We start from the raw sequence: 27,568 nt of genomic DNA on the forward strand, positions 1-27,568 counted from the left end.
AGAATAATAATAATAAAAAAATAATTAAATTATAGAATAATCAGAAGAACATTATGATTAACAAAATTTTTTTAAGAAGCTTAATAACAAGATATTGATAAGAAAGTAATACGCTTATTTGATAAAAATTATAATTTTTTGCTCCACTAATATAAATGAGAGTGGGATCTGCAATCTAGGTCGCATTTAATAATCTCATTTTGTTCAGAATCTTCTTCTTACAAACACATTAAACGTAAGTCTTACAATTTTTTTTAAACTAATTTGGGATTTTACTTTTATAGTAAATAAAATATTTCTGAGGATTATAAAATATTTTTTTTGGAAATTGAATTAATTAAAATTTATACCTGCTCATCAGATGTAGCAATTAAAAAGCTAACAGTGTCCGATAGCTGTTGATATTTATCTTTCCAAACACTGATGTCCTGAAAGAATTCCATTTTTTCTTCTTCGGGAAAATTGAGTGCTGGCTCAGCTTTTATCAACCAATTTTCAAATTCATCTGAAACTAATCTCCAACGACGCCAATAGGCAACCACTTCCTCAAGCATACTCTGCACGCAACGAAGATCCATAGATACATTCTTCCATTTCTCACCAGTTTCTCTCATAAAACGATCAATACAAAAACTTGCCTCACGATCTGAAAAAAAAATCATTTCATTTTTTTTTTTATGTATTCAAAAATTATTTCTCTAATAATTGTGCACGAATACATACCAACATCACCTTCACGTTTATATTCATCAACAACCTGTTGCATATCCAAATAGGCCTTTTGAAACTCTTGAAATATTCTATTTTTAGAAACAAAATTTCTATATTGTTCAAGCATATCGTGAACTTTTTCCTCGCTACCATATTTAATGCTCCAACTTTTGAGTTTTGTCTCGACAAGAAAGAGAAATGCAATTAGACAACATTTATGCTCTAAAAATTTGAGTCTTATCCTTCTCTTGGCAGCACGAGTTGGAAGACTATCAAATCTAAAAGCCATGTTCTCCAATTGTTCTGATGGCAATTGTCTTGCAAGAGGTGAAATTTTTGCACGATGAAATTTTTCCACTACCATTGGCAAATCAAGGAAAAATTTCTTATGATCTTCCAATTTCATGGAAATTATACTGGCTGTCTCTTCGGTCATATCCTCTGGTATATCATCATCTGAATTTAACATCATTTCACCGCGAGCAAGCCACCTACCCAATTCTCCAAATTCTCCCGGTAGAGCTGAATCCAGCAGCCATAGCCATCGTAACATCTGAAAGAAAAATTTGTCAAACATATGTCATTATAATATAAAATATTAACGTTTATAAAAATCACAGTGCTTCTGAAGCATCGATGGGTTCGAATGAAATGAATCCAAAAACTGTTTGAATTGGTTTTTAGAAGAGTATTCGTAGATTTAAAAAAACTGCTGTGCTTCAAATTGTAACTGATCGTTTTCTGGACAAATCTAAAAATTACCTCCATTTTAAAAATTGTCTGTTATTTTTAAATATCAATGGGCTATGCACATGGTTAATATCATTATCGACTCTTCTTATTCATTAAGACTTAAAAAAGAAATTGTAGAATTCTTATCACAGCCTATTTAACGAGAGAACGTCTTAAGTGGTGAGACCCTGACATTTTATGTAACGCTCCAATTATATCAGAAATTACTTGTCTGTAGATCTAGCGAAAATCTTACAAGAATAAGCAATGAAAACTGCGCCTGTTCGGATGAACGGTGAAGAAAGTGACTTTTCAGAAATATAAAAATTTATCTCTTTGTTTTAGATTGGCAGTACAATGACGAAAAGTTAGTCGTTGAATTTGAAATGAGGCGGTTTAAATACTACATATTTAAATTATACAACTTAAAAACCCTATATGTAAATCCCTAATAACACAAGATATCTTGGGATATATTGATAATATCCCGCAGATATCCTAAGAATGTCCTACGGTTATCAAAAGAATCTCTTAAGGATATCCAAAAAATCGGCGAATTGGATATCCTTTGGATATCCAATGGATATCTGAGGATATCCACAGGATATCTTCTGCATATCTCTATAGACTCTTATAAATGTCCTCCAGATATCCCATAGATATCGTCAGGATATCCCACAGATATTTTCAAGATATTCTCAGTATATCTTCTGGATGTCAAGAAGATATTCTCAGGATACTGTTTTTAAAGTCATTATGAGACGACGAGTGAGAATATTCTGTGAATTAAATTTTATATAAATAAAATAAAATGCAACTTGTTTTTCGAGAAAGTTGTTTAATTTGAAAAATTATTAACTAATTTTTTTCTCATTCGTGATTCATTCCTTTATTCATATGCTTAATATTGTCAGAAAATGAATTGGCTTTAAACAATATAAATTCTTCCCCGCAAATAACGAATTAATATTAATTATACATTAAGTGCATGAGTTTATTTAAAAACTTTGAAAAATGCGTTTCAAATCTTCATTTAAAATAAATTAGAAGCTCATAAAATTTTTGTTTTTATTATATTATTATTCATTATATTAGCTTAACAAATTTAACCTTTAAAAATATATGTTGAGATATTAAATATCCCGTGAATATCCTAAGAATATCCCACGGACATCCTGAGGATATCCCACGGACATCCTGAGGATATCCCACGGACATCCTGAGGATATCCCATGGATATCCTGCGATATAATATCCAATAGATATTTTGTGGATGTCTTAGGGATATCCTATGGATATCCCAAGATATCCTGGGGACCATTCTAGGATATCGACCATTGATATAGATATCCTAGGGATATCCTTTTGTTATGAGGGAATAATATTATTTATTACAAAATAAATTTGTTTAAAGTTATGGAATTTTAGATTTTTTTATTATATTTTTATATATTACACATAACACTATTTATGACTTATTTTTGTGTGTGTGTGTTTTTTTTTAATCAAAACGAACGAATGATTTTTTTTTTTTATCAGAGTGAAGAGAAGATATCAATATAGAAATTACTGTTTTTTTACTTTAATTTCTTGACAAGATGTCATGAATTTTTTTTGGTGTTCGTTTATAAAAAATATATAATTAAGATGAAAAAATGAATTGTAAGTAAACATGTAAATTTCTTATTTGACTTAAAAATAATTAAATTTTTTGAAATTTTTTTTTATTTGATAAAGATTTTTTTGTTTCCTCAACTACGATATTTTTAATATTCTCATTTAATTAAAATTAAAGTGAAATTATATTAATTGAATGAAAAACAAATTTTTATTAAAGATATTTTATTTGTTTCAAATAAATATTAAATGTTTTGAATCATAAAAATAAAAAAGACAATAAAAATGTCAGTAAAATAATTTTTTAACGAATTTGGTCATATTTTATTGAAAGATTTCAAATTAATTTAATAAAAATTATGAAAAATTAATTATTTTATAATAAAAATTATTTTTAAAAATCTTCAAATTCATTGACGAACTTCTCGTGATTGTACTAACAAAAAAAAGGCTCAGTCTTAATCGTTGATCTGAGTTGGCCACCTATATTCTAAAAAGCTCGGCTATATTGATTTTATAGACAAAATGTTGATAATGTCACTTTCTAAACTGTAATACATTGAAATTAATAAAAACATTTACATTTTTATAATTATTAAATAATAATCATTTTAAAATGCATAAAACTTATTATTGATTATAATAATTAAACTATCAATTTCATCATTTTTTACAGATTTTACACAAAATTTTAATTCCAACCTTATGTTCCACGAATGTTCCACGAATTTGGTCGAACATTTGCATCATGCAATCCACCAAGGAATTTCTTTTGTAAATTATTTTTGATGAAAAAAATATTTTTCTCTGCATCTAAAGCAAATACTTCATAGGACATAAATTAAAGTAGACTTAATTATGAGTAATAGTCAAAACAACTTTCTATTTGTAATAGGATCGAAGTTATTATATTTTGAAAATGATTTTTTTTTTTTGGAAAATTTTTAATTTCTTGTTTCTATAGGATATAAATTGGAAAAATCTCCTTATTAAAATGGTTTTATGTTGTATTTAAAATAAAAGAAAGTCCAACTAATTTTGTAATAGCAGATGGTAATTTTGAGACGTTTTAAGAAAACGATCAGTTACAATTTGAAACACAGCAATTTTTAGATGTAAAAATACTCTTCAAAGAACCTAACAGTTTTTGGATCCATTTTAGTCGAACTCATCAATGCTTGAGAAAGTACTTGTAAAAATTTTGAAATTCAATTTTGAAAATGTAAAATTAAAACCTAGATTTCAAAACATACCTGTAATTCTAGTTTGTTCCATAAAATTTGTATATGTCGCCAAGAATCTCGAGTAATGCTGATCATACTCGGTGTGTCAACTAAGCTTTGTAATTTTTTATAAACAGGCAATTTATCTTCAATTTCAGTCTGGAAGGTTGTGTATTCCTGAAAATGTAGTAATTCAATTTTAAAGTTTTAATTTCGATTTATAGATTTCTGTATTTTTTTCTTTTTTTTAATTATGTTTCATTTGAGGGACTAAGTCAACTTACGGAGTAATTTAATGGAAAAGAGTTGGTTCTATCAAAATGCTCTAAATATCTGGTTCTTTCGTTAAGCCAACCTAATAGGGAATCATATTCCTGTTGAATAGCAGCAAAAGAATCGGGTCCAGTTGATTTTGGTTCGGGATATTTGTGCAAAAATTGAGCCACATAAGTCATAATAGATTTTTCATCTGGCTGAGGAACATCAACGTCTTCAGGATCTAAAAGACGTGCAATTCCCAATTCTGTTTCGGCAACCTGAAAAGCTGTTTCTAGACGAATTCTGTTTGTAGCTGCTCTCAATTCAGCCAAATTCACCAAATTCGCTTTTATCGCATCAATTATGGCTAAAAAGGCAACTCCATCTCTCCAACTTGCTCCAAAGTCTTTTACTTGGATTCCCAAATCTCTGCAAAAGTAATATTCAATATTTTTAGGTCTCCTAATTTTAGTTCTGATGTTAGGTTTGAAGCGGTACTCATGTGTATTCGTGTTGCTTGTTATATCGCGATATAAGCCGATCGGAGTTTCGAGTAATTTCGTGATTTCGGGTCTGTGGTGAGGGTTATTTGTCGATGATACGAGTGTCGCTCGATAAACTTAATAAGTGATTAGTTATTCGATCGTCTACCTCGTCATTGATAGCAGATTTCGGCTACACTCTCACGTGCCGGCCCGGGACACGGAAGGTGGGCTTTGTTTTATATTTGCAGAATTGTGCTTTCGAGTGATATTTTGTTTATTTGTTTGTTTTTGTTAATTTCGCTTCTCTTACAATTATTCAGTGTGGCCGTTTATTCCAAATATGGATTTAATAAATTTCTAATATTGGAGGGATGAATCTGTTGGTGAATGAACTCCAATCGGCTTCCCATTAGGATTGATCACTTAACATACCGGATCCCCACGAGTCATGTTTGAAGTGGATTGACCTATGGATGATGGATCGATGTGCGAATCTATTCGAAAATTGATTTGATTCTCCCACCGTACTTCAAAGTCATTTGATAAGTACCGATTATATTTTTGTATTTTGTTATTTATATAAATTGGGCAAGACACCTAATTTTGAAACGTATTTTATTGACGAGGGATCAGGATCGAATCAACTTTCATAATTATTTTTATAATATTCTCCGAATCGCGACATTTTATATTTCATTCTTATTTTATATTTATAATTGTATTGACTCATTGTATTGTGTGCAAGAGTGTTATCCTGCGCAGGTATTACGTATTTGATTATTGAAATTCTTGACGTGCTAAATAATTTAAATTATCATTATGGACGGATTTTATAAATATATCATTATTTTTTGACTACTAATTATTGTATTGATTTATTGTTTGTGTGATTTATTCTTGATTCATTTTAAATCGTATAAATTCCTTTTTATGTAAAAGAAAATTTGTTACAGATTTAAAAAATTAAAAATGCGTGATAAATCTTAACGAAATAATCTGTTTGTGAACCCGTGTGTAAGATTAATTAAAAAAAATACTTACTTTGGAAGAGCATTGGTGACCCATTGAAGTAGAGTTTTTCGAGCTCCTTGTTTCCATTTCTCGCTGCTGATGCGTTTTCTTTCGCTCGCTGCTGAACTTTGAGTTCCAATACTTTCGAGACTGCTTTGGCTGCCCCAAGTTTGTCCCAGATACTCTAGGGCTCTGGTATTCTCCTCGATCTATGAAATCAGTATTTTTTTTAAAAAAACAACAAATTTGAAATTTTCTCTTTTTGAACATCTAGCGTGCTCACTATGTGTGACGCGCCTTTGAACATTGATTTTCATGCAGTGACATCAACATTACAAACTGAATTTAGTGATTTTTCAACCTCTTATTAAATTACTCACCCTTATTCGATCCTTTGATCGTAGCTTGTTTATACATTGGAATACATTTGGTTAGCACAAGGTAACATTAAATTTTTTTAATCTATTTAAACTAATCAGTAATGAAAAAATTTCATTTCCATTTTCAACAATATTTTTTTTACTCATTGCTGATAACTTTATAAAGATAATAATTAGAATGGATTTTTAACTACTATACATACGATTTTACATTAAAGTTGTAATTTTTTAAATAATTTTCAATTTTTTGAAAAGTGTAATTATTTTCGTGAATTCAAAGATGTTACAATTGTGGGATTATGAAACGCGTTAAAAATTCTTATTTATTAGCATCGTGGTGCAACTTTTTACATTTAAGGTGTTGATTCTTTTTTTTTTACGTAAGCAGCTACATTAACAAGACGCCCAATGTGCTTATAATTAGATTGAGTATTTTTTAAAAAATTTAAAAAGACAAATATTTTATGTACCTGGAAATAAAGAATTATGGTCCATATGAGTCCAAGGACTACTGGAGGTCGACCATCAACAAGATCTGATGAATTTATATTAACAAGTTTGATCTGAAATTTTACAAAATTTTTATGAATTTTACTATTGCAGTTTTATTAATTTATAATATTTTTTAATTTGAACCCCTTCGTTGGCAGAAGGAATTTGACAAAATAGGGTAACTGCACCAGTGGTGGATCATGCACCAGTGGTGGATCAACTGCGAGAAAAATGGTCATTTGTGTTTACACGTTTGTAAGTAAATGAACCGCAAGTGTCGGTAATTGTTTAGAAAGTTATACAGATCAATATTACAATTTAAAAAAATTTTTAAATTCATCGCGAAGAAAGCAGGACGACAATTACTAAAGTGGTGACAGAAAACAAGAGTTTTCCTTAACATGTAAGTTAAGAGTATATTTTGGAATAGAAAGCTTTGGAGCCATTTTAGGACAATTTTTAATTCTTTTCACAATAGGAGGCATTTCGTTTCATCCCCATAGAGCCCTGAGAACAATATTTACGTCTGTAAGTAGCGCGTGTCCATTGTTTTGGGGTGATCCACGACTGGAACCAAAAAAGTAACAAAATCTAGTGGTGGATCAGTCCTACTTTTCGCCTGTTGACGCATTGTTTTATTGAAAATTTTATGAGTTAAATTTTAGTTAACACTAATTCAAATGTTTATTAATTGGTAACACCTGGGGGTCGATTACGTAACTTTCCCACTTCCCACATCCCACATCTCACTTCCCACATTTTACATCCCACTTCCCAAATCCCACATCTCACTTCCTACATTTTACATCCCACATCCCATATTTCAGGAAGTGGGAAAGTTACGTAATCGACCCCCTGATTTCAAATTGTTAAATTTTTGTTGAATTAAAATACCCAGAATTAATAAATGTTATTTATCATTGAAACTGAAGCTTTAAGAGCTTCTATTTATTTATTACCAAAAATTCTAATAAAAAGATGATTAATTAATATTTAGTCACATTATGCCTATAGAAATGAAAGAGGAGGGGATATGGATAGGAAAGTGAATTTGAAAATCTGTCCGTAAAGCCTTATAAAAGTTGCAAAACGTCTCAGTCTCGTAATTTTGAAATGCAATGTTTTTTAGTATGATTTTTTAAGTGATCCACCACTGGAGCAATCTATAACCATGACTGGTGCAAACAGTGATCCAGAATAGGATCAGTGACAAATTATCTTTGATGGAGCATTAAAGTAAACGTAGGTGTCAAAATTAAGTCTAACCTTGAAGGAAATGTCTATTGGAACTATCTGGTCCATAATACTATAAAGAATAACCTCGAATTTGTCTAAAAACAACCTATACAGAACTTCAAAATCAAAATAAGAAAGTTAAGGGGCTTAACTGATCCACCACTGGTGCAGTTACCCTATATAGAAAAATTTTTTTCCTGAAAATTGGTATTCAGGGGCTTTTGAGGTCGTTGATTACGAATTCGATGTTAGTTTTTCAAAATTCAAAATGTCGGATCCAATATGGCGGACTTTTTTTCAAAAATTGTTTGGATTCACTTGAAACTTTCTACACGGAGGTTTGGAATTCTGACTACGAATTCGTAATCGGCTACCTTAAAAGTAAAAACCCATGACAACTAATTTTTAAGCGATTCCGAACGATTTTTGAAAAAAAGTCCGCCATATTCGATCCACCATTTTGAATTTTGAAAAACGAACATCGAATTCGTAATTAGCGACCCCAAAAACCCCCAATTATCAATTTTTAAACAAATTCAAGTAATTTTTCAAAATTTTGTTCGCCATAATGGATCCGCCATTTTGATTTTAAAAAATTAACATCGTTTTTATAAACAACGACCCCAAAAATTCTCGAATGGAAAGTAACGAAGCAAATCCTTACAGTGGGTTTCGCTGGAGCACGAAAGGGTATATGAAATGAATGCCAACGAAGGGATTAATATTTTTAATATTTTTAATTATCAAATTCAAATTTTTGTCACATAAAGTAATATTATTTCGAAATAATTATAAAAAATTATAAATATAAGCTCACTTTTTTGCTCTGTAAAAATTGAAGTGCAGTATTGGCATTGCTGAGAAAATGTGGTCTCTTTAAATTTCGTCCTTTTTCCAACGGCTGAAAAAGTTAAAAAAAAAAATGTGAGTTATCTAGTTTTTTTGCAAATAAATAAATTTTTTTTTTAAAATGTTACTTACTAATTTTTCGCCAGAAAGAACTTCCAATAAGGCAAGTAGACGAGTACCATCTTTCAAATCCTCAATCAAATCATCTATACGAAGAGGAGGAACACGCTAAAAATAATTCATAACAGCAAATATAATTTCATGACTCATAACCTATAAACGTTGAAAGTTGACATTGCGTCATTAATTTAGTTGAGAGAGCTAATTTAAAAAATTAAGAATTCAAAATTTTTTTTATTACAAAAATAATATACGATTTAATAAAAAAATTTTTATGTTTATATCCAGCTGCTAATTTTTTTTATTTAATTAAATTTTAATTACTATGATATTATATTGATAGTCAAAATTTTCACGACGAATATAAAAAAAGTTGACGTGAAAAAAAATGTGCAGCGATAAATTATAAAAGTTATTGATGTATATTGAGCAATATAAAACAAGAGATTTATTAATGTCGGTCAGGAGTTTCTTGTAAATCTATCAGAAGATCGATACGATGTTGCGCGATATGTATGAGAAGAAATAAGAACAAGAAGAAGAAGAAGAAGAAGAGGTATGGGGTGGAAAGGGAATTTAATAGTTTGGTGCTTTATGTGCCTGCATGTCACGACGATAAGTTCAGTTTTGAAGGAGCCGGAAGTAAGGAAATCGAGAGCCAGGCACGGTTGTTCTCCTACGGTTAACAAGTTTTGGAGCTTTCCTTCTCCATTGTTGAATATCACGTCACATTTATGACGTATAACGTTGCTTTTATCCCAATTTTAAATCATTATAATACATAACTATAAAAGTATATCTAGTCTTAAGGAACTTTTCATCAAAGTAGCCATGCAATTACATACATATAAACTTTTATCAGTAATTAAATTCTTTTATAAAAGTTCCTATTATTAAAACAAAAATCTTGCAACAGTTTATTTTGCCCTATAACTAAACAAAATCGTGACTATAGGTTCTGGTAACAATTATTTTCATAATAATTAATATATATACATACCTTCAGAAGAAAAGAATTAATCCAGTTTACAAAAGTTTTTTTCTGCACACGTTCCTGCTCGTCTGAAACATAAAAATACAATTTATTACTTTTTTAACCTTTAGTTATACCTAAAACTAAAAATAAAATTAAAAAATTTTTTTTTAAATTCTTAATTCTATATAAGTGAAGAGAGTTTGGTTTAAATTATTATTTGTCTTCTTAGATCACGATTATTAGAACTCATGTGAGAATAAAATTAGTTGAGAAACGAAAAAAAGAAACATTTTCACACATATACATATGTGTGTTTTAACACTGAGAATAATTTTGTATTATTGAATTTTTAAATTAACGCAAAATTTCGGTAAAGTAACATTGTTAAATAAACTTGTGAAACATTATCGTAAAATTATAAATATAAACAAATTTTTTCAAACAATTTTATGAGTAATTTCATAAAAGAGAAAATATTTACGCAATTGCGTAAGGATAAAAGTTTTATGACGCTGTAAAAATTTTTCACGCCCAAGTTCGAAAATAGAAAAAGACACATGGCTTGCATAAAATGGAACACCATATGTTGTGATTCAAAATTTAAAGAAATTTCATGTGACACATGTATTTTTTAGCATCATCTTCAAATTTTAAATATCAATGTACAAATTAAAGGGAGAAAAATGATTAACCATTCTTTCAAAGAATGGTGACGGACTTTGAAAAATTCAAACTGATTACAAATTAAATATAGACAAATCAGTCCGAATTAGCTAGAAATTGTACTAAAACAATTCGAAAATAATCCGTATTTGCCAGCAATAAGTCCGGATGAAAAAGTAAATCCGAGATCAGTCAGGAATTGACGTGAAATCAATCCGCAATTAGCCCGCAACAATTTGATTTTTGTTAGGTCAAAAAACAATCTGAAATGAGTCAAGAATAATTCCTGATATAATCTGATAAAAAATTCTAATACAAAATGAGAACGGAAAAATTCGAAATTAATATGTACAAAATCAGCAGTTGCAGACTGAACAAAAATCTTAATCAGAAAAGAGTTTGAATTAATTGGAAATGTGTATGTAATCCCGATTTGGTGAGGTCAAAATTTTAATTGAAAATATATATTTGTAAAAAAATTTGATATTAGTCTGTAACAATGATGATTTTGTACATATAAATTTCGGATTTTTTCTGATTTATTTCGGATTACAATGTTATACCAGATTAAGACTGGATTATTATCAGGAATTAGTCCGATCAAGTCCAAAATTAGTATTATTTGTGTGACTAGTAAATCTGTAATTAATCGGATCATACACAACTGTAGTAAATGCAAAATTACTTCTATTGAATCCGAAAGTAATTCAGCCTATTTAACTAGTAAATAGAGAATCTGCATTCAGTGTTTATGTTTGATCGGACTGACTTCGGATTATACCGTCAGCCAGATGGTATTAGAAATAGACACGAAGGCGATCAATGAAGATGAAGATCACAATCTGCTAAGTTAATAGCAGAGAAGGCAAAAATGCTAACCAAGATCAAGATAGAGATTTTCAAGATGAAAAAGTTTTTGGACTTTCAGAAGAACGATAAGGATGATCTGGTTGGTCATCTGAATCAAAGTTTCTCCAAGAAGTCCTCGAGGTGAGAGACAATGTGGTGGTCAAAGACGTTGAGTTTCAAATAATTTTTGAAGTTGGAAATATAAATATTCAATTGGTCGAAACCGTCTCAATATTCTTGGATTCGTCAAAGATACGCCAGTCACAAATGCAAAAAGGTTGCTCCGCACAATTGAAAGGTGAAATTAACGATGAACAAAAGGGAGACGCTATAAAAATTTATTTATTTTCCATAATTTATTAGGTGTGTTCAAAGTACTGTCCATCGGCAGTTACGATTTTCTCCCATCTTTCTGGCAGAGCTCGAATACAGCGTCGGAAAAACTCTTCGTCTTTTGAGGCTATCCACGAATCAAGCAATTTTTCGATGTCTTCGCATGAGTAAAATTGCTGAGCAGCCAGACCATGTGCCATGGAACGGAACAGGTGATAATCGGAAGGCGCAATATCTGGGGAATACGGCGGGTGTGGTAGGACTTTCCATTTAAGCGTTCCCAAGTAGGTCTTGACACATTTGACAACGTGAGGCCTAGCGTTTTCATGCTGTAAAATCTTAAGGGACCCAAGTCCCTTGTTTTTTGAATCATTCCTAACGCATGCAATCGCTTGGAAATGGCTTGACGAGTAACATTTAATGCTACAGCAAACTCTTACTGCGTTTGGCACGAATCCTCATCGAGTAATGCTTCCAATTCAGCATCTTCGAAGGTTTTTGGTCTTCCTTCACGAGGACGGTCCTCAACATCGAAATCACCGTCTTTAAAGCGGCGGAACCAATCACGGCATGTTGTTTCACTTAGAGCAGCATCTCCATAAATTTTTTTGAGCTCTCGGTATGCTTCAGCTGCCGTTTTCTTCGAATGAAAAAAGAAGATTAACACTTACCCGCAAATGACGATTATTTAGCACAAAATCAGACATTTTCGCACAACCAAAAGTATATAACGCCAAAACAAAATCACTAATATATCACCACAGTTTCTTTAGCATATGTCTAAGGTTTATTTATAGCGTTTTGGATATATCAAAATCGATCAACACTCACTGCTAACGTTATCTATTGACAAACAACGGGAACTTAGTTGCACACCTAATACTTTATATTACATTTATATCAATAACAATTTTTTAGACTATGATTTCTTATCTGAACAAACGGAGAATTTATATTTGATATCAATCAATTAACTCGTTTTGATAACAACTAAAAAATTTTCTTTTTGTCTTGAATGATTGAAATGTAATAATTAAATGACCAGTTCTCTCTTCGAGTCATCTATCATTCGCTTTATTCGTAATCGTGAAAGATCGCGATTTTAGAATTTCTACTATTAATAAGCACGCTCATTATCACTCACTTTTAATATATCAGATGACTAAACCACTACAGCAGACAGGCTGGAAGAATTGAGAGTTGCCTAATTAGAAGAAGAATGATGGTTGTTCAGTGTCACCGATATTTCGGATACGGTCATATGGAAGAGGACTGCAAAAACGAAGGACAAATCGGATGTGTATTTTAAGTGCAATGAAGCCGAATCATAAATTCGCAGATTGTAATGAAAAACCCAAGTCGCAGACAGCAGAGGATTTGGAGTGTTCGAGTCAGTCCTTAAGGAGGAGGAAGCAACTGATGAGGGATGAAGATATTGCGGTTGTAGTCACCGGATCCAGAGGAGGCGGACAGGCTGGAGAAATTGGGACGCATAAAAATTGTCTTTACTATTGCCGAATTAAGAAAAAAGTAATTTTCATTTTAAAAAAATAAAATTAATTCAAAAAGACTTTCTTCGAAATTAACAAAAATTAGAATTTGATAAACGGCTGCAAATTACAAATAAATATTGCATATTTACTTTTAAATACAAAATAATTGACATAAATATACATGAGACTGCAATTTATAAAAATAACATAATTAGACTTTGTTTTTGATTTATTTATAAATGTGCAATAAGAAATAAGACGTGTTTAAAATTGACGATCGCGTGTCCGATCATTTTTCTTATTCCTTCCGTCTCTCTTGGCTTTTCTCTCTCTCTCTCTCTCTTTGTTTAATCTTCCTTGCAAAAGTAAAGCAAGGATTTGTCGGTACCAAGGTACCGTTATATATTTTTTTTCCGGAAGACAATAACCATATAACGTGTTATATGTACATTTATTTGCGGCATGTAAATCACACGCGACATTGCATAAAATTGTAACTTTTTGTCATTTGACAAATATTGAAATTATCATTTTACAAGGTTGCAAACTGAACTAATAATAATAGTCAATCATTAATAAATTATACTTATAAGTGTTGGCACTTCTTATTCCTTGAGTATTTCAATTTGTAAATAATTTCTCAAGAGGCTGGAATATGTAATATATAAAACGTATCAAGATTTCGCAGTAGTGCTAATTTGTATTTACTCATAAGAACATGGTAGAGCATTAGCAGATGAAAAAGCTCATTCATATAGATAATATAAATTTTTGAATTAAAATTCTTTTCTCAAATAAAAAATATCCTCAAAAACATTTTTACGTGTACCTAGTTTATGTAAATGTTTATTTAATGTTAGTTATTAACATCATAATTATTTAATATAATTTATTTAATAGTTAAAATATTTAAAGTATCGGAGAATAAATATTCGAGAAAGTTGGACATAAAAAATGGATCAAGCAAAGGAATATTTGAAGCAATCTAATGGAGTTCAGACTGTAGTAATAACATCACTATTAGATGAATTCGAAGATGAAATTAAGAAAATGAAAGGAAAAATTATGGATATTGGTTGTGGACCTGGGAATCATACTAGAAATTTACTTTTACCAAAATTCCCCAAAGATACAATTGTTGTTGGTTAGTATTTTATTCAATATCCATAATTTTATTACCCTTCTATTATTAGAATTTTGAATTCTATGTTTCATGTGAGGAATTTTTAATACATTTTTCACTTATTAAAATAAAGGAATGGATGTGTCAAAAAATATGATTGACTGTGCACGAACAATAAATACTGGTGAAAAGCGATTAACTTTTGAGCTAATGAATATTGAGACAAATGATTTGCCTCAAGAAAATATTGAAAGATTTGATAATGGATTTTCATTTTTTTGCCTTCAATGGGTTCAGGATATGAAGTGAGATTAAACGCATTACTAAATTTCATAATTCAAAAATTATAAACTATTTTTTGATATTAATTATAAATGGAATTTATTTGATTTTAGACGTGGTTTTGGAAATATTTACAAAATGTTACGTCCTGGTGGAACCTTCATAAGTTCGCAAATTTTATCATTTGGCGTTTATCCAGCTTACTTGAGACTTTATCAAGATCCTCGATATAAAGAATATATGAAGGTAATTTTTTAATTGTTATAAATAATTCATTTCAATTTTGAGTTATATATAAAACTAGATGATTTTTCTCGATAACAATTGAAAATTTTTAAATATTATTTACTGACCAAAAATACCTTTCTTTTTAGGATGTTTTTAAAGTTATTAATCCACTCTATTTTGATAAAACTCCAAGAGCAACTTTTAAAAAAATACTACAAGAAATTGGATTTGAAGTGATTCATTGCAGTTTGAGGGAAAATGTATCGGGATATGATGTCCCCGAAGATAGGAGAGGTGAGAAAATTGAAAATTAATTAATAAATTAATAAGTCTCTATTTTTTTTCGTTTTAATTAGTTTTTTTTTATTTGCATATGTTTTTGTCAATACTCAACAGTGATTTAATAATTTTTTTAACATATTATTATTATAATTATAAATATAAGTTTAGTAACAAAAGTGCGTAAAGCAAAATACTAATGGTTTTCTATTTATAGAACTTTTCCAAAGTATAAACCAATTTGTAATACGGATGCCAAAAAGTATGCAAGAGGAATACATTGATAATATTTTAAAAGAGAGTTTAAAGGAAAAATCAGTTTTATTTAGACCCAGTGAAAACCCTAAAGAAAAAGATGAGGTGTTTGATGTTTATAATTTACTAATGCTTCACTTAAGAAAACCCTTAAGATAGTTTGTACATTCAAAAACAAAAAAAAAAAAAATACTAGCAAATTTGGCTACTTTTTAACTACCCTAATTCAGTAGGTCCTCAATTTAAGTATTGATTATCAGAAAGTAGTTAAAAAAAATTAAGAATGTAGTTGGTAGAATGATTTTTGTTAAATAAATGTTTTAAATCTATGTACAGCTCAAAGTACCCTAACAGCATCTGAATATTCAGGATATTCTGATGACATCATAAACCTTCAATTAAAACGATAAAAGTTGTTAAATACTTAGCAAAAAAATCACGGTTAATTAATAAGAATAATAGAATAGTTATTAGAATACTTTGCAAATGGTACGACACATATTATTATATAGTGTGTGTCTCAATCAGCCGCAGGTATTATGAAAATGTATCAACAAACAAACATTTAGAATTTTTTTATATAGAGTTTATTAAGGACCCAAGAAGCACGTAATATATCCTTAATATCAAGGTAATATTACACGTGAAATTCGTAATATAACGCTGTAATATTACAGTAATCTTACAGTGATCTTAAAATGTCCGCCTCAAGGTAATATTACCGGGAATATTACTGTAATATTAAAGGTAATATTACAGTAATATTACAGTAATATTACAGACTGATTTGAGTTATTCATAAAGCATAAAAAACGTAAATATATTATAAGTCAATTTGGCTTGTTGGTAAAACTCTGGACTCGTGTGCTTTGAGTTCGGGGTTCGATTCCCTGGATGGGTAGATTTTTTTCGTAAAGAAATGTTCCCATAATATTACTGTAATATGCTTTTGTAATATTACCTTAATATTACAGTATAATATTACTGCAATATTACTGTAATATTACCTTAATATTAGCGCGTAATATTACAGTAACATTACCGGTAATATTACCTTGAGGCGGACATTTTAAGATCACTGTAAGATTACTGTAATATTTCAACGTTATATTACGAATCTTACATGTAATATTACCATGATGTTGAGGTTATATATTACGTGCTTCTTAGGGAATTAATAACGCCTTATATATCTATATATCAATTTTTTTTCAAGTAATTATGAAACATTATTTTTCTTTAGCATCAATTTAATCATTTTCATCAAATTAAATCTTTTAAAATTACTTTTAAATTCTGAGATACAATAATAGTATAATTGAAACTTTATTTTCTATATATTTTCAAGGTCATTTCATGTTCTATATAAATCCTGTTTTTCGAATGTTTTTCCTGCAGTCTATTCATCAGGCAGTATCTAAATACTTAATACATCTACATCATAAAGGTTTTTTTTTTCATTTTTCTGAAAATCAATTTTTAGAAAATTATTTCCAAAAACAATTTCTGAAAATAAATAAAAACAAAATAAATCGAAACAATGGATCTAGCTAATGAATATTTGAAACATTCAACTGGCATTCAGTATGTGGTGATTACATCCTTATTGAATGAATTTGAGAACGATGTTAGTAAAATGAAGGGTACAGTTATGGATATTGGATGTGGTCCTGGTAACAATACGAAAAATTTAATCTTACCAAAAATATCTAATGATGCAGTAATTGTTGGTAAGCCATTAAATTCAATATTTATATGATTTTGAAATTAAAATTAATTATATATGATTAAATTACTATTTTTATTTTTATTCTTAAAATACATTATATAAAATTTTGGTGAAGCCACTTTAACTAATTTTCTCTTGTAGTAGTACATCAATTGAAGACTCGAATGAAATTTTAGTTCTTAATATTAAAAAATAGAAATTTTTTATTAAAAACATTCATTTCTAGTGTGGTTAAAAGTTAGAAAAAATTATTAAGAGCATTTGAACCTTCGTGACGTCACAAATCATGGCGCATGACACGCAAACTTCTCAGGTATGTGAAAAACACAATTTTGAATATTTTTTAAAAAAACCTTTTGGAAAATATTCAGAATATCACAGACTCTGTCTGTTATGTGCGAAAAATTCAAAATTTTGCGTTTAAAACGTTTTTTAAACAATGCCTACATATAAGCAATTCGTGTATTTTTCCTTACTTGTGACAACCAACTTAAACATTGTTTAAAAAACGTTTTATACACAAAATTTTGAATTTTTCGCACATAACAGACATAGTCTATGTTATTCTGAACATTTTCCAAAAGGTTTTTTTTTTAAAATATTCAAAATTGTGCTTTTCACATACCTGAGAAGTTTGCGTGTCATGCGCCATGATTTGTGACGTCACGAAGGTTCAAATGCTCTTAAGATTAAATTATTCCGCGCTTGATAAAAAATAGGATTTGACATCTCGAAGAATATGGTCGATAGTGCTCGGATTTTGAATTCTGATGAGAAACGGTTGACTTTCGAACAAATGAGTATTGAAACAACTGAATTGCCTTCGGAATACATTGAACGATTCGATCATGGAATTTCTTTCTTTTGTCTTCACTGGATTGCAGATTTAAAGTAATGCTCAGTTTATGCTTCTTTTATGTAAAAAAAAAATTATTTTTAAATTTATATTCTAACTGAATAATATTTATTTTGAAATTTTTTCCTTTAATTTAGATGTGCTTTTGAAAATATTTTCAAAATGTTAAAACCAGGAGGAACTTTCCTAAGTCAACATATTTTGTTATTTAACGGTTATAATGGTTATTTGAAACTTTCTGAAAATTCAAAATATAGAGAATATCTAAAGGTATATCTAATAATCATTTATAAAATAAAACGCATGCTATGAATTTTGTCAATTATTAAAATAATACTAAAAAAAAGTTATTTTATTTAAATAATCGATTATTTGACTATTATCAAATAAATATTTACTTGAACCAAATAATTTTTATTTGAATTAAATTAACTGTATTTGAAACAATAATTTCTTCATTTAAAACAAAAACCATTTAATTGGCTCAAATAATAATAATTTAATACATAAAATTCGTACATATTTAAATATCAATAAAATATAAAAAATAATTTCTTTCAGGATGCTAGGAGATTCATAACTCCTCTCTATTTTAGCAAAGATCCAAGAGGAACTTTAATAAAAATATTACAAGAAGTTGGTTTTCAAGTTTTACATTGCAGTGTAAGGGAAAAAATAACAGGATATAAATCTCAAAACGACAGAAAAGGTAAAGTTGAAAATATTTACTTCTAATATTATGTATCTAAATTTATTATTTCATTTGAATAGAAATAAATTTTAATCTTCAAAATTTTCAAAAATTAATTCTTCAATTTTTTTTTCATTTTGTTATATTATTTTAATATTTTTATTTATTTGCAGAATTGTTTGAGGCTGTTAATCCTTTTGTAACACGAATGCCAGACGATGTAAAAAATGATTTCATGGACAATTTAATTCAAGAAACATTTAAGGAAGAAACAGTTTTATTTAGAAAAAATGACAATCCATTAGAAGAGGATAAAATATTTGATTTATATAAATTAATTATGTTATATGTTAAGAAGCCGGAAAATTAATTTTAAAATTTCTAGATGTTATTGTTTGTATTTATATTTGTACGTGTTAAGAAGACGAAAAATTAATTTTAATAATTGCCACATATTTTATTTATATTTATATATATATTTACATTTTAAGAAGACGAAAATTTAATTTTAAAAACTTCCAATTGTTTTTATTTGATTTATATTATTTATATTATGTACTTTAATAAATAAAAGATTTCAAATCGAATTTTATTAATTTATTTACTGAATAAAAATGATGCTATAAAATTAACAATATAATATATTGTTATATATATGTATATATATAATGTAATGATAATTCCTTTCCACCAGCCTATCAAAAAATCAACATATTTTTTTTTTTTTTGACAGATTAGACTAAAAAAGTTGCTTCATAGTTGTTGTTCAATATCTAAAGAAAATCATAAAGAAATTATAATTATAAAATGTCTATATATAATATTGTTTATACATTTGTATAAGGCAAAAAATTACACGTGGCTTATAGTTATTTTTGGCATTCATATCCCTTGGATAGTATATTCAATCTAATCTATAAATTTTTATTACGATTTAGGTTTTAGGCAGTTTTTACGCAATATATTTTTCCTATATATATATATGATATCATCAAAAACAAATATAGATTTTATTTTTTTCTTATTCCGTGTGATGTAATTTTTTTTCATTTTTATATCATTCATACAGTCTTATGGTTTTCTATATAAGCCCTCATCTTTCGATGTTTTTCTTGTAGTCTATGCATTATAGGCGAAGTGTTTAAGTGTAACTTGCACCCTACTACATCGATAAAGGTGTAGAAAATTGTTTTAAATTTTCTTAAAAAAAAATAATTTTTAACTTAAAATAATTCATTAATTCAACATAATAATGGATTCAGCTAATGAATATTTGAAACATTCAAATGGTATTCAGTACGAGGTGATTACATCCTTGTTGAATGAATTTAACGATGAAGTTAGTAAAATGAAGGGTACAGTTATGGATATTGGATGTGGTCCTGGTAACAATACGAAAAATTTAATTTTACCAAAAGTATCTAATGATGTAGAAATGGTTGGTAAGTTATTAAATTCAATATTAAATTGTAAAAAATTTCGATATTTACTTATGACCTTTTTAAATTCGGAATGCCTGATTATATGTTCTAAATATTATTAGTTAGAATTTTCATTTTATGGAATTTCATTCGTCATAATTATTTTTGAGCTTAATTTTTATTTGTTCTAATTAGTATTTTGCAAGAATTTTCATCAAAACGATTTTCTATATTACAGAATTTTTATATAACCGAAAATTCACTTCACAGAATTTTTATTTGTTCAAATTTTTATTGTCTCGAATTTTCATTTAACATAATAGGACATTTTAAAGAATTTTTACGTACTTAATTATTTAACAAATTTGCGACAGCTTTTTTTTAATTAGAAAATAAAAATTGTTCTTTCTCTATGTGAAAATGGAAAACTCATATATAAAACTACAGCCTGACACCGTATTTGACTAATAATATGAATAATCTTCTATTATATTAAGTTAACATTTCAAATTTAACAATTGTCATTTCATCCTTCAATGATAATGATCAAAATTAAGATAAATTTTATACAATATTATTAATATATTAATTTAAAACATAAATTACATATATAATGTACATAAACTACAAAAAGTAAACAACAATAAGTACAACTATAACCGAGCGAGGAATACATCGCTAGTATTAATAATTATAATAAAATGAAAATTACACTGGATCAAGTAGTTTTATATATGAATTTTTCATTTTCACATAGAGAAAGAACAATTTTTATTTTCTATTTAAAAAACGGCTGTCGCAAATTTGTCATTAATTACGTACATTTTTTTGTTTGTTTACATTTGACGAGTTACACCTGGCCTTAAATGATTTTTCGGTTAAGTAAAAATTCCGTAGTATGAAAAATCGGTTATATGGAAATTATATCAAATAATAATTCGAACAAATGAAAATTTTATTCAATACAATGAAATTCTACCCAATAAAAATTATTTAAAATGTCTATTATGTTAAATGAAAATTTGAGCAAATAAAAATTCTGACAAATAAAAATTCGAACAAATAAAAATTCTATAAAGTTAATTTTTTGATTATATAAATATTCTGTAATATAGAAAACCGTTTTGATGAAAATTCTTTCAAAATACTAATTCGAAGAAATAAAAATTCAGCTCAAAAATAATTATGACAAATGAAATTCCATAAAATGAAAATTCTAAATAATGATTTTTAGAACATAATCATGCCTCCCATTTTTCTCTGTATTTTGATCAATGTCGTTGCAAACTAATTTTTTTTTCAAATTATGATATCTTGCAAAATAACGAAGTAAAAGAATTTTAATAAAATATTTATTATTTACAATTAATAATAACATATTAATTAGAAATAATTTTTATATCATAGAATTCAATTTATTATAGAAATTCCTACTTGTAATATTTAAAGGTTAATGTTACAAATTTTCAAAAAAAAAGTAACTCTTTGAATAATTTCTGAATTTGATACAAAATAGGACTTGACGTCTCAAAAAATATGGTCGACTGTGCTCGGATTTCATATGCTGATGACAAACGATTAACTTTCGAACAAATGAATATTGAAACAACTGATTTGCCTGAGGAATACATTGAACGATTTGATCATGGATTTTCTTTCTTTTGTCTTCACTGGATTGCAGATTTAAAGTAATGCGCATTTTTTACATTCTTGTTTATTTAACCCTTTCACATCCATGAAAAACTATTACGAATCTGATGCCACTATTTCAAAATTTTAAATGGTGGCCCTAATATGACGGTTGAAGAAATTTTAAAACCGTTTTTATTTGCTTTAGATATACCTTGGGATCTGTCATCAGATTGACAAAATTCAAAATGGCAGATCCAATACTACAAAAACCATCCTAAGTAACAAGTTTCAAAGGTTTTTAAACGATTACTAAAAATGGCCGCCATATTGGATCTGCCATTTTAAATTTAAGAAATATTAACTAACTAAACTGAATGCGCTAAAGTTAACTAAACAATATTTATTATTGTTATATCTAGAGATTTTTGTGTTATATATGCGCCATAATTGTGAAAGGGTTAAAAAAATTAATATTCTAACTAAATAAATTATTTATCAATTTTTTCCAATTAATTTAGATGTGCTTTTGAAAATATAATCAAAATGTTAAAACCAGGAGGAACTCTCATAAGTCAACATATTTTATTATTTAACGGTTACAATCCTTATATAAAACTTTCAAAAAGTACAAGATATAAGGAACATCTGAAGGTAAATTTTTATTTTTAATTAAAATGCATATATGCATTCAACATTTTTCCAATTGTTTCAATTAGATTTAAAAAAAAACATAAATAAAATATAAAAAATAATTTCTTTCAGGATGCTAGGAGATTCATAACTCCTCTCTATTTTAGCAAAGATCCAAGAGGAACTTTAATAAAAATATTGCAGGAAGTTGGTTTTCAAGTATTACACTGTAGCATAAGAGAAAAAATAACAGGATATAAATCTCAAAACGACAGAAAAGGTAAAGTTGAATATATTTACTTTATTATGTATCTAAATTCATTATTTTATTTGAATAGAAATAAATTTTAATCTTCAAAATTTTCAAAAAATTAATTCTTCAATTTTTTTTCTATTTGTCATATTATTTTTATTTATTTGCAGAACTGTTTGAGGCTGTTAATCCTTTTGTAACACGAATGCCAGACGATGTAAAAAATGATTTCATGGACAATTTAATTCAAGAAACATTTAAGGAAGAAACAGTTTTATTTAGAAAAAATGACAATCCATTAGAAGAGGATAAAATATTTGATTTATATAAATTAATTATGTTACATATTAAAAAGCCTTGCGTCCCATGAATATCTGAGAATATCCACAGGAAAGCTTCTGGATTTCTCTTTAGTGTTTCATAAATGTTTTCCAGATATCCCATAGATATCGTCAGGATATCCTACAAATATTTTCAGGATATTCTCAGTATATCTTCTGGATGTCAAGAAGATATTCTCAGGATACTGTTTTTAAAGTCATTATGAGACGACGAGTGAGAATATTCTGTGAATTAAATTTTATATAAATAAAATAAAATGCAACTTGTTTTTCGAGAAAGTTGTTTAATTTGAAAAATTATTAACTAATTTTTTTCTCATTCGTGATTCATTCCTTTATTCATATGCTTAATATTGTCAGAAAATAAATTGGCTTTAAACAATATAAATTCTTCCCCGCAAATAGCGAATAACTATTAATATTAATTATACATTAAGTGCATGAGTTTATTTAAAAACTTTGAAAAATGCGTTTCAAATCTTCATTTAAAATAAATTAGAAGCTCATAAGATTTTTATTTTTATTATATTATTATTCATTATATTAGCTTAACAATTTTAACCTTTAAAAATATATGTTGAGATATTAAATATCCCGTGAATATCCTAAGAATATCCCACGGACATCCTGAGGATATCCCATGGATATCCTGCGATATAATATCCAATAGATATTTTGCGGATGTCTTAGGGATATCCTGTGGATATTCTATGGATGTCCTGTTGATGTCCCACAGACCAGCGGTTTGGATATCCTAGGGATATCCTATGGATATCCCAAGATATCTTGAGGACCATTCTAGGATATCGACCATTGATATGGATATCCTATGGATATCCTTTTGTTATGATGGTGACGATTTGATAAATGATTGTAGCAAATCATTAATGATTATAAAAAAACGATTAGATATTTCTACACAAAATCCATAAATATTCGTTTTATTATACAACTTATATATGTATAATACTTTATGCAGTATAAAAATGTACGTTCATAGCAATTAAGAAGTGATTTTAATAAAGTTGTCAGTGCGATGAAGTGTAAATTGTAAAATTTTAACTCTCTAACAATTAGTTTTAATACACGGAAAAAACTTTGTGCAAGAATCATTCCTAAATTTGTTCAGGAACTGAGGATATGAGAATAATTTAAGAAATCTTATTTATATTTTCTTTGAAAAATTCTAAGCAATATTTCTATAAGAATTGTAGAGAAATTCAAGACAACTTCCTAAACTCACTACAGAAAGTCTTGAACTTGTTTTAGAATAAATTTTTACGTTTGCGAGAAAAAAAATTTACTTTGGGAGGACTCGATCCCACGTCCTCGAGAGTCCAAAAACTCCGCTTTACGCTTAGTGCTTGGTTACTGTACTGTGTCTTCACACTAAAAAAGAAATCTTGATTTCAGCCTATTTTTGAGGCTGAATTTAAGGTGTAAACGGACTCAGACCAATTAAAAAAGGACAGACTTATGCAAAACATATGGGCTTTATTTAAGGTGTAAACGGTTTAAGACTTTGTTTTTACTATGTTCTAAAACAGTTCAAAAAACTTTCAACGCCCAGTGACTGAGATATTCCGATCGCGGCATTAACAAGAAGTCTTCCAATGTCATAATAAAAATACAAGTATTTTCTTCAATGATTTTTGTATTTTTCTGTAAATTTTGCAAAATTTTTCTCATATCCTCCATTCCGAAACAAATTCAAGAATGATTCTTAAACAAAGTTTTTCCGTGTAATATTATAATTATTTAAAAATTTTATTTTATTATTTTTATTGCATTATTTTTAGTAAAATAAGTTAATAATCAATATTTTTACAAAACTTGGTATCTGAGAGTTTTCGGGGTCGCTAATTATTAATCTGATGTCAGATTTTCAAAATTCAAAATAGTGGATCCAATATGTCAGACAAAAATCCATCATTTTGAATTTTGAAGTGTTTTAATACACCTTTTACTGTATATTCACAATGATTGATATCATAATCTATAATGTTTGCCTATTATGTTTTAAAATTACAAAATTTAATCTGTTTATTTAAGTTGTTTTAAGATTTATGCCTCCTTTACTCAATCAGCACGAAAACTTGCAGGAAGTTTGTCGTGCAAGATTTGCAAGATTGCAGTGAAAACATGTAGCAAGTTTGGAGAGCATGGAACAAATTGTCCTCTTGTGGCAAGGTAGTTAAGCAAGTTTGCAGCAAACTTGCAAAAAGCTTGCTGCCAGCTTGTATACACTGAGAAAAAAATTTAGTGTTTGCAACAATATTGTTTGATTAGGCAATTTTGGTTTTTGTAACTAAATTTTTTGGTTGACTCAAACAAATAGTTTGGTTGCTTAAATACCAACAAAATTTTTTTGTTGGCCCAACCAAATTTTGGTTGCTCTGACTAAACATTTTTCTCAGTGTGACAAAGTGAGTTGGATTTATTTATACTGCATGGAAAATATGTGGAACTAAAAAATCTTTCAGTAACTATCAACTATCTAAATATTTTTAAACATAATTATACAATATTTTTCCTCTGATCTACATTTCCTATTTTTTGTATTTTCACTTAAAAAAAAAGAAAATTTTCAATTTTTAAAAAACACGTGTTTCCTAAATTATTAATTTCTACTATACAAGACAAAATATTACAAAAATCGGAGGAAAAATTTTATAGAGGGTTAAAAAATTTTAACATATATTAACCATCTCTTTGAGTAACAGTAATATTTTTTTAAATTAATGTCACTGTATTGTTTTTAAAGATGATGTTAAATAATAAATTTATATACTCTTATCCGCAAGAAAGAAAGGGTCTTAAAATTAATTTCTCTGAATGAAACTTTAGCTATTTATAGGAGCAAAAAAAGGAAATGTTAATTAATAAAAATACACTGCTTTTATATATATAAAGTAATGGGAAATTTATGCAAGTAGTGCAATAAAAGAAACTAGATAGACTAGTTGCGTATACATTACAAACACGATATATATAGTAGCTTTCAACTTCTTATAATCTTATTTTCTAGGTCATGTATTGAATTCATTGACGGCAGACAGATGATATCCGTAACAACTCTAATATTTCCTCGACCTTGTAAACGTCACAAGTACACACACTTTGTGATTATTAATTTCTCAATTTACTGTACACAATCGTATCTTCTAGTTATTATTAAAATTTTTAATCGGAAATAGAAACCAATAGTATTAAATATATTAATATTCAAAAATAAAAAAGAAAATGTAAATATTATATCAACGAATAGATAACTAATTAATAAATGTATCCAAAAAAATAATCTAACCAGTTTATAAATCTTACAGATCCACTAACCATTCTAATAATCTAAAAAATTGTAAAAGATATACGAAAATTATGTTTGTAAAATTCATTAAAATCTGCAAATTTAATACAGTAAATTATCCAAAACATATTATGATTTTGAACTAAAAATTTAATAGTATATTAATTTAACGTTGTTTAGTTTTTTAGAAATTAAGAATATAATTTTAGGATTAAAAAAACTATTTCTAAAGAAAACTTGTTATCAGTGACCTTGTAGAAGAAATAATTTACTTTTTATGGAGACTACTGCAAAATGTTTTGTAGCTACCTTAATCTTTTTAAGATAACAGGTTCCAATCACCAATAAAACATTTATCTTATATAATTTCACTGGTCAATGTTTTTTTGACATTTAATATTTTAATTTGTTATTAGCTAAATTTAAAATATTACATCTAATACATCTAACTAGATGAGTACAAAAGAAAATACTTTTCTAGGTTAAAAAATGTAAATATTATGCAGCAAACTATACGTTATATGTTTTTATAACTAACTATTAAAAAGAAAATATTATTATACAAAAAGAAGCAACCCACACAGCACATAAAATTTCCTGAATTTGTCCTGAATATTTCATTGAAAGATTCGAAATATTTCAATGAAAGGTCCATGAAATTTTGATGCAACAATGAAATGTCCGCCTATAAGAAATATTGCAGTTCCGATTGTACGAAAAATTTCAGCGAAATGTTGAGAAAATGTGAGGATGAAAAATTACTGACATATTATTTTTAATATTTGCAAAATAAAAAAATGAAATATGTTACAAATTTTTAAGTGAAATATTTTGAAAAGATTATTCATTAAAATTCTAGAAATATCGAAATGAAATATTTCTAAATTGTTAAAAATACATTTTTTTTCAGAAAGAGGCGTTACTAGTTCCTAAATATCTTGGGAAGTGAAAATGTAACAATTCGTAAACCTAACAAATAAGATTCGACGCCACTATTTTAGTGATGAACCCAAGAAATAACCTGACAAGCTAGAGGAATGATGACATACACTAGTTGATTACACGTGTTGACTAATTAGGAGAATATTAATGATCGTACAATGTCATCATATC

At 27.9% G+C, this 27,568-nt stretch overlaps 3 protein-coding genes across 15 annotated transcripts in view; 2 read left to right on the plus strand and 1 right to left on the minus strand.

Annotated features, from left to right (window-relative positions):
• LOC127281559 (muscle-specific protein 300 kDa) overlaps positions 1 to 27,568 on the minus strand; it is a 175,545-nt gene that overhangs the window by 102,309 nt on the left and 45,668 nt on the right. For all 8 annotated transcript variants that reach the window (XM_051305306.1, XM_051305305.1, XM_051305304.1 and 5 more), the window contains 9 exons: positions 10,115 to 10,176; positions 9,127 to 9,222; positions 8,963 to 9,046; positions 6,888 to 6,980; positions 6,068 to 6,246; positions 4,568 to 4,970; positions 4,314 to 4,460; positions 724 to 1,264; positions 351 to 646 (listed from right to left, as the gene is read on the minus strand). In XM_051305306.1, the coding sequence (XP_051161263.1) occupies positions 351 to 646; positions 724 to 1,264; positions 4,314 to 4,460; positions 4,568 to 4,970; positions 6,068 to 6,246; positions 6,888 to 6,980; positions 8,963 to 9,046; positions 9,127 to 9,222; positions 10,115 to 10,176 (1,901 nt within the window). The remainder of the gene's footprint in view (positions 1 to 350; positions 647 to 723; positions 1,265 to 4,313; positions 4,461 to 4,567; positions 4,971 to 6,067; positions 6,247 to 6,887; positions 6,981 to 8,962; positions 9,047 to 9,126; positions 9,223 to 10,114; positions 10,177 to 27,568) is intronic.
• On the plus strand, positions 144 to 15,924 carry LOC127281567 (juvenile hormone acid O-methyltransferase-like). 4 transcript variants are annotated; one of them, XM_051305322.1, is made up of 6 exons: positions 144 to 235; positions 14,344 to 14,572; positions 14,685 to 14,856; positions 14,947 to 15,079; positions 15,208 to 15,355; positions 15,558 to 15,924. In XM_051305322.1, the coding sequence occupies exons 2-6, from the start codon at positions 14,383 to 14,385 to the stop codon at positions 15,752 to 15,754; spliced, it is 840 nt and encodes a 279-aa protein (XP_051161279.1). In that variant the 5' UTR covers positions 144 to 235; positions 14,344 to 14,382; the 3' UTR covers positions 15,755 to 15,924. The 4 variants fall into 4 exon arrangements, with proteins under 4 accessions (XP_051161279.1, XP_051161278.1, XP_051161277.1 ...); XM_051305321.1 differs by having other exon boundaries at positions 162 to 235; positions 14,329 to 14,572; XM_051305320.1 differs by lacking the exon at positions 144 to 235 and adding an exon at positions 12,970 to 13,465 and having other exon boundaries at positions 14,329 to 14,572.
• On the plus strand, positions 16,890 to 24,196 carry LOC127281566 (juvenile hormone acid O-methyltransferase-like). Of its 3 annotated transcripts, none has more exons than XM_051305319.1 (5): positions 16,890 to 17,325; positions 18,044 to 18,215; positions 18,318 to 18,450; positions 18,742 to 18,889; positions 19,045 to 19,323. In XM_051305319.1, exons 1-5 carry the CDS (start codon positions 17,136 to 17,138, stop codon positions 19,239 to 19,241), a joined length of 840 nt encoding a protein of 279 aa, XP_051161276.1. In that variant the 5' UTR covers positions 16,890 to 17,135; the 3' UTR covers positions 19,242 to 19,323. The 3 variants fall into 3 exon arrangements, with proteins under 3 accessions (XP_051161276.1, XP_051161275.1, XP_051161274.1); XM_051305318.1 differs by lacking the exon at positions 19,045 to 19,323 and adding an exon at positions 22,978 to 24,196 and having other exon boundaries at positions 17,019 to 17,325; XM_051305317.1 differs by lacking the exons at positions 16,890 to 17,325; positions 18,044 to 18,215; positions 18,318 to 18,450; positions 18,742 to 18,889; positions 19,045 to 19,323 and adding exons at positions 19,970 to 20,313; positions 21,809 to 21,980; positions 22,443 to 22,575; positions 22,687 to 22,834; positions 22,978 to 23,448.

The sequence above is a fragment of the Leptopilina boulardi genome, unplaced genomic scaffold (assembly GCF_019393585.1).
Source record: "Leptopilina boulardi isolate dan_hultmark-lab unplaced genomic scaffold, ZJU_Lbou_2.1 LbouV2_273, whole genome shotgun sequence".
In the NCBI taxonomy this organism is placed as follows: Eukaryota; Metazoa; Arthropoda; class Insecta; order Hymenoptera; family Figitidae; genus Leptopilina; species Leptopilina boulardi.

Coding starts and splice junctions, on each gene's coding strand:
- LOC127281567 (XM_051305322.1), top strand. CDS start 14,383: ATGGATCAAGCAAAGGAATATTTGAAGCAATCTAATGGAGTTCAGACT. Junction 14,573..14,684: donor CAAAGATACAATTGTTGTTG/GTTAGTATTTTA, acceptor ATTAAAATAAAG/GAATGGATGTGTCAAAAAAT. Junction 15,356..15,557: donor TGTCCCCGAAGATAGGAGAG/GTGAGAAAATTG, acceptor TTCTATTTATAG/AACTTTTCCAAAGTATAAAC.
- LOC127281566 (XM_051305318.1), top strand. CDS start 17,136: ATGGATCTAGCTAATGAATATTTGAAACATTCAACTGGCATTCAGTAT. Junction 18,216..18,317: donor CACTGGATTGCAGATTTAAA/GTAATGCTCAGT, acceptor CCTTTAATTTAG/ATGTGCTTTTGAAAATATTT. Junction 18,890..22,977: donor ATCTCAAAACGACAGAAAAG/GTAAAGTTGAAA, acceptor ATTTATTTGCAG/AACTGTTTGAGGCTGTTAAT.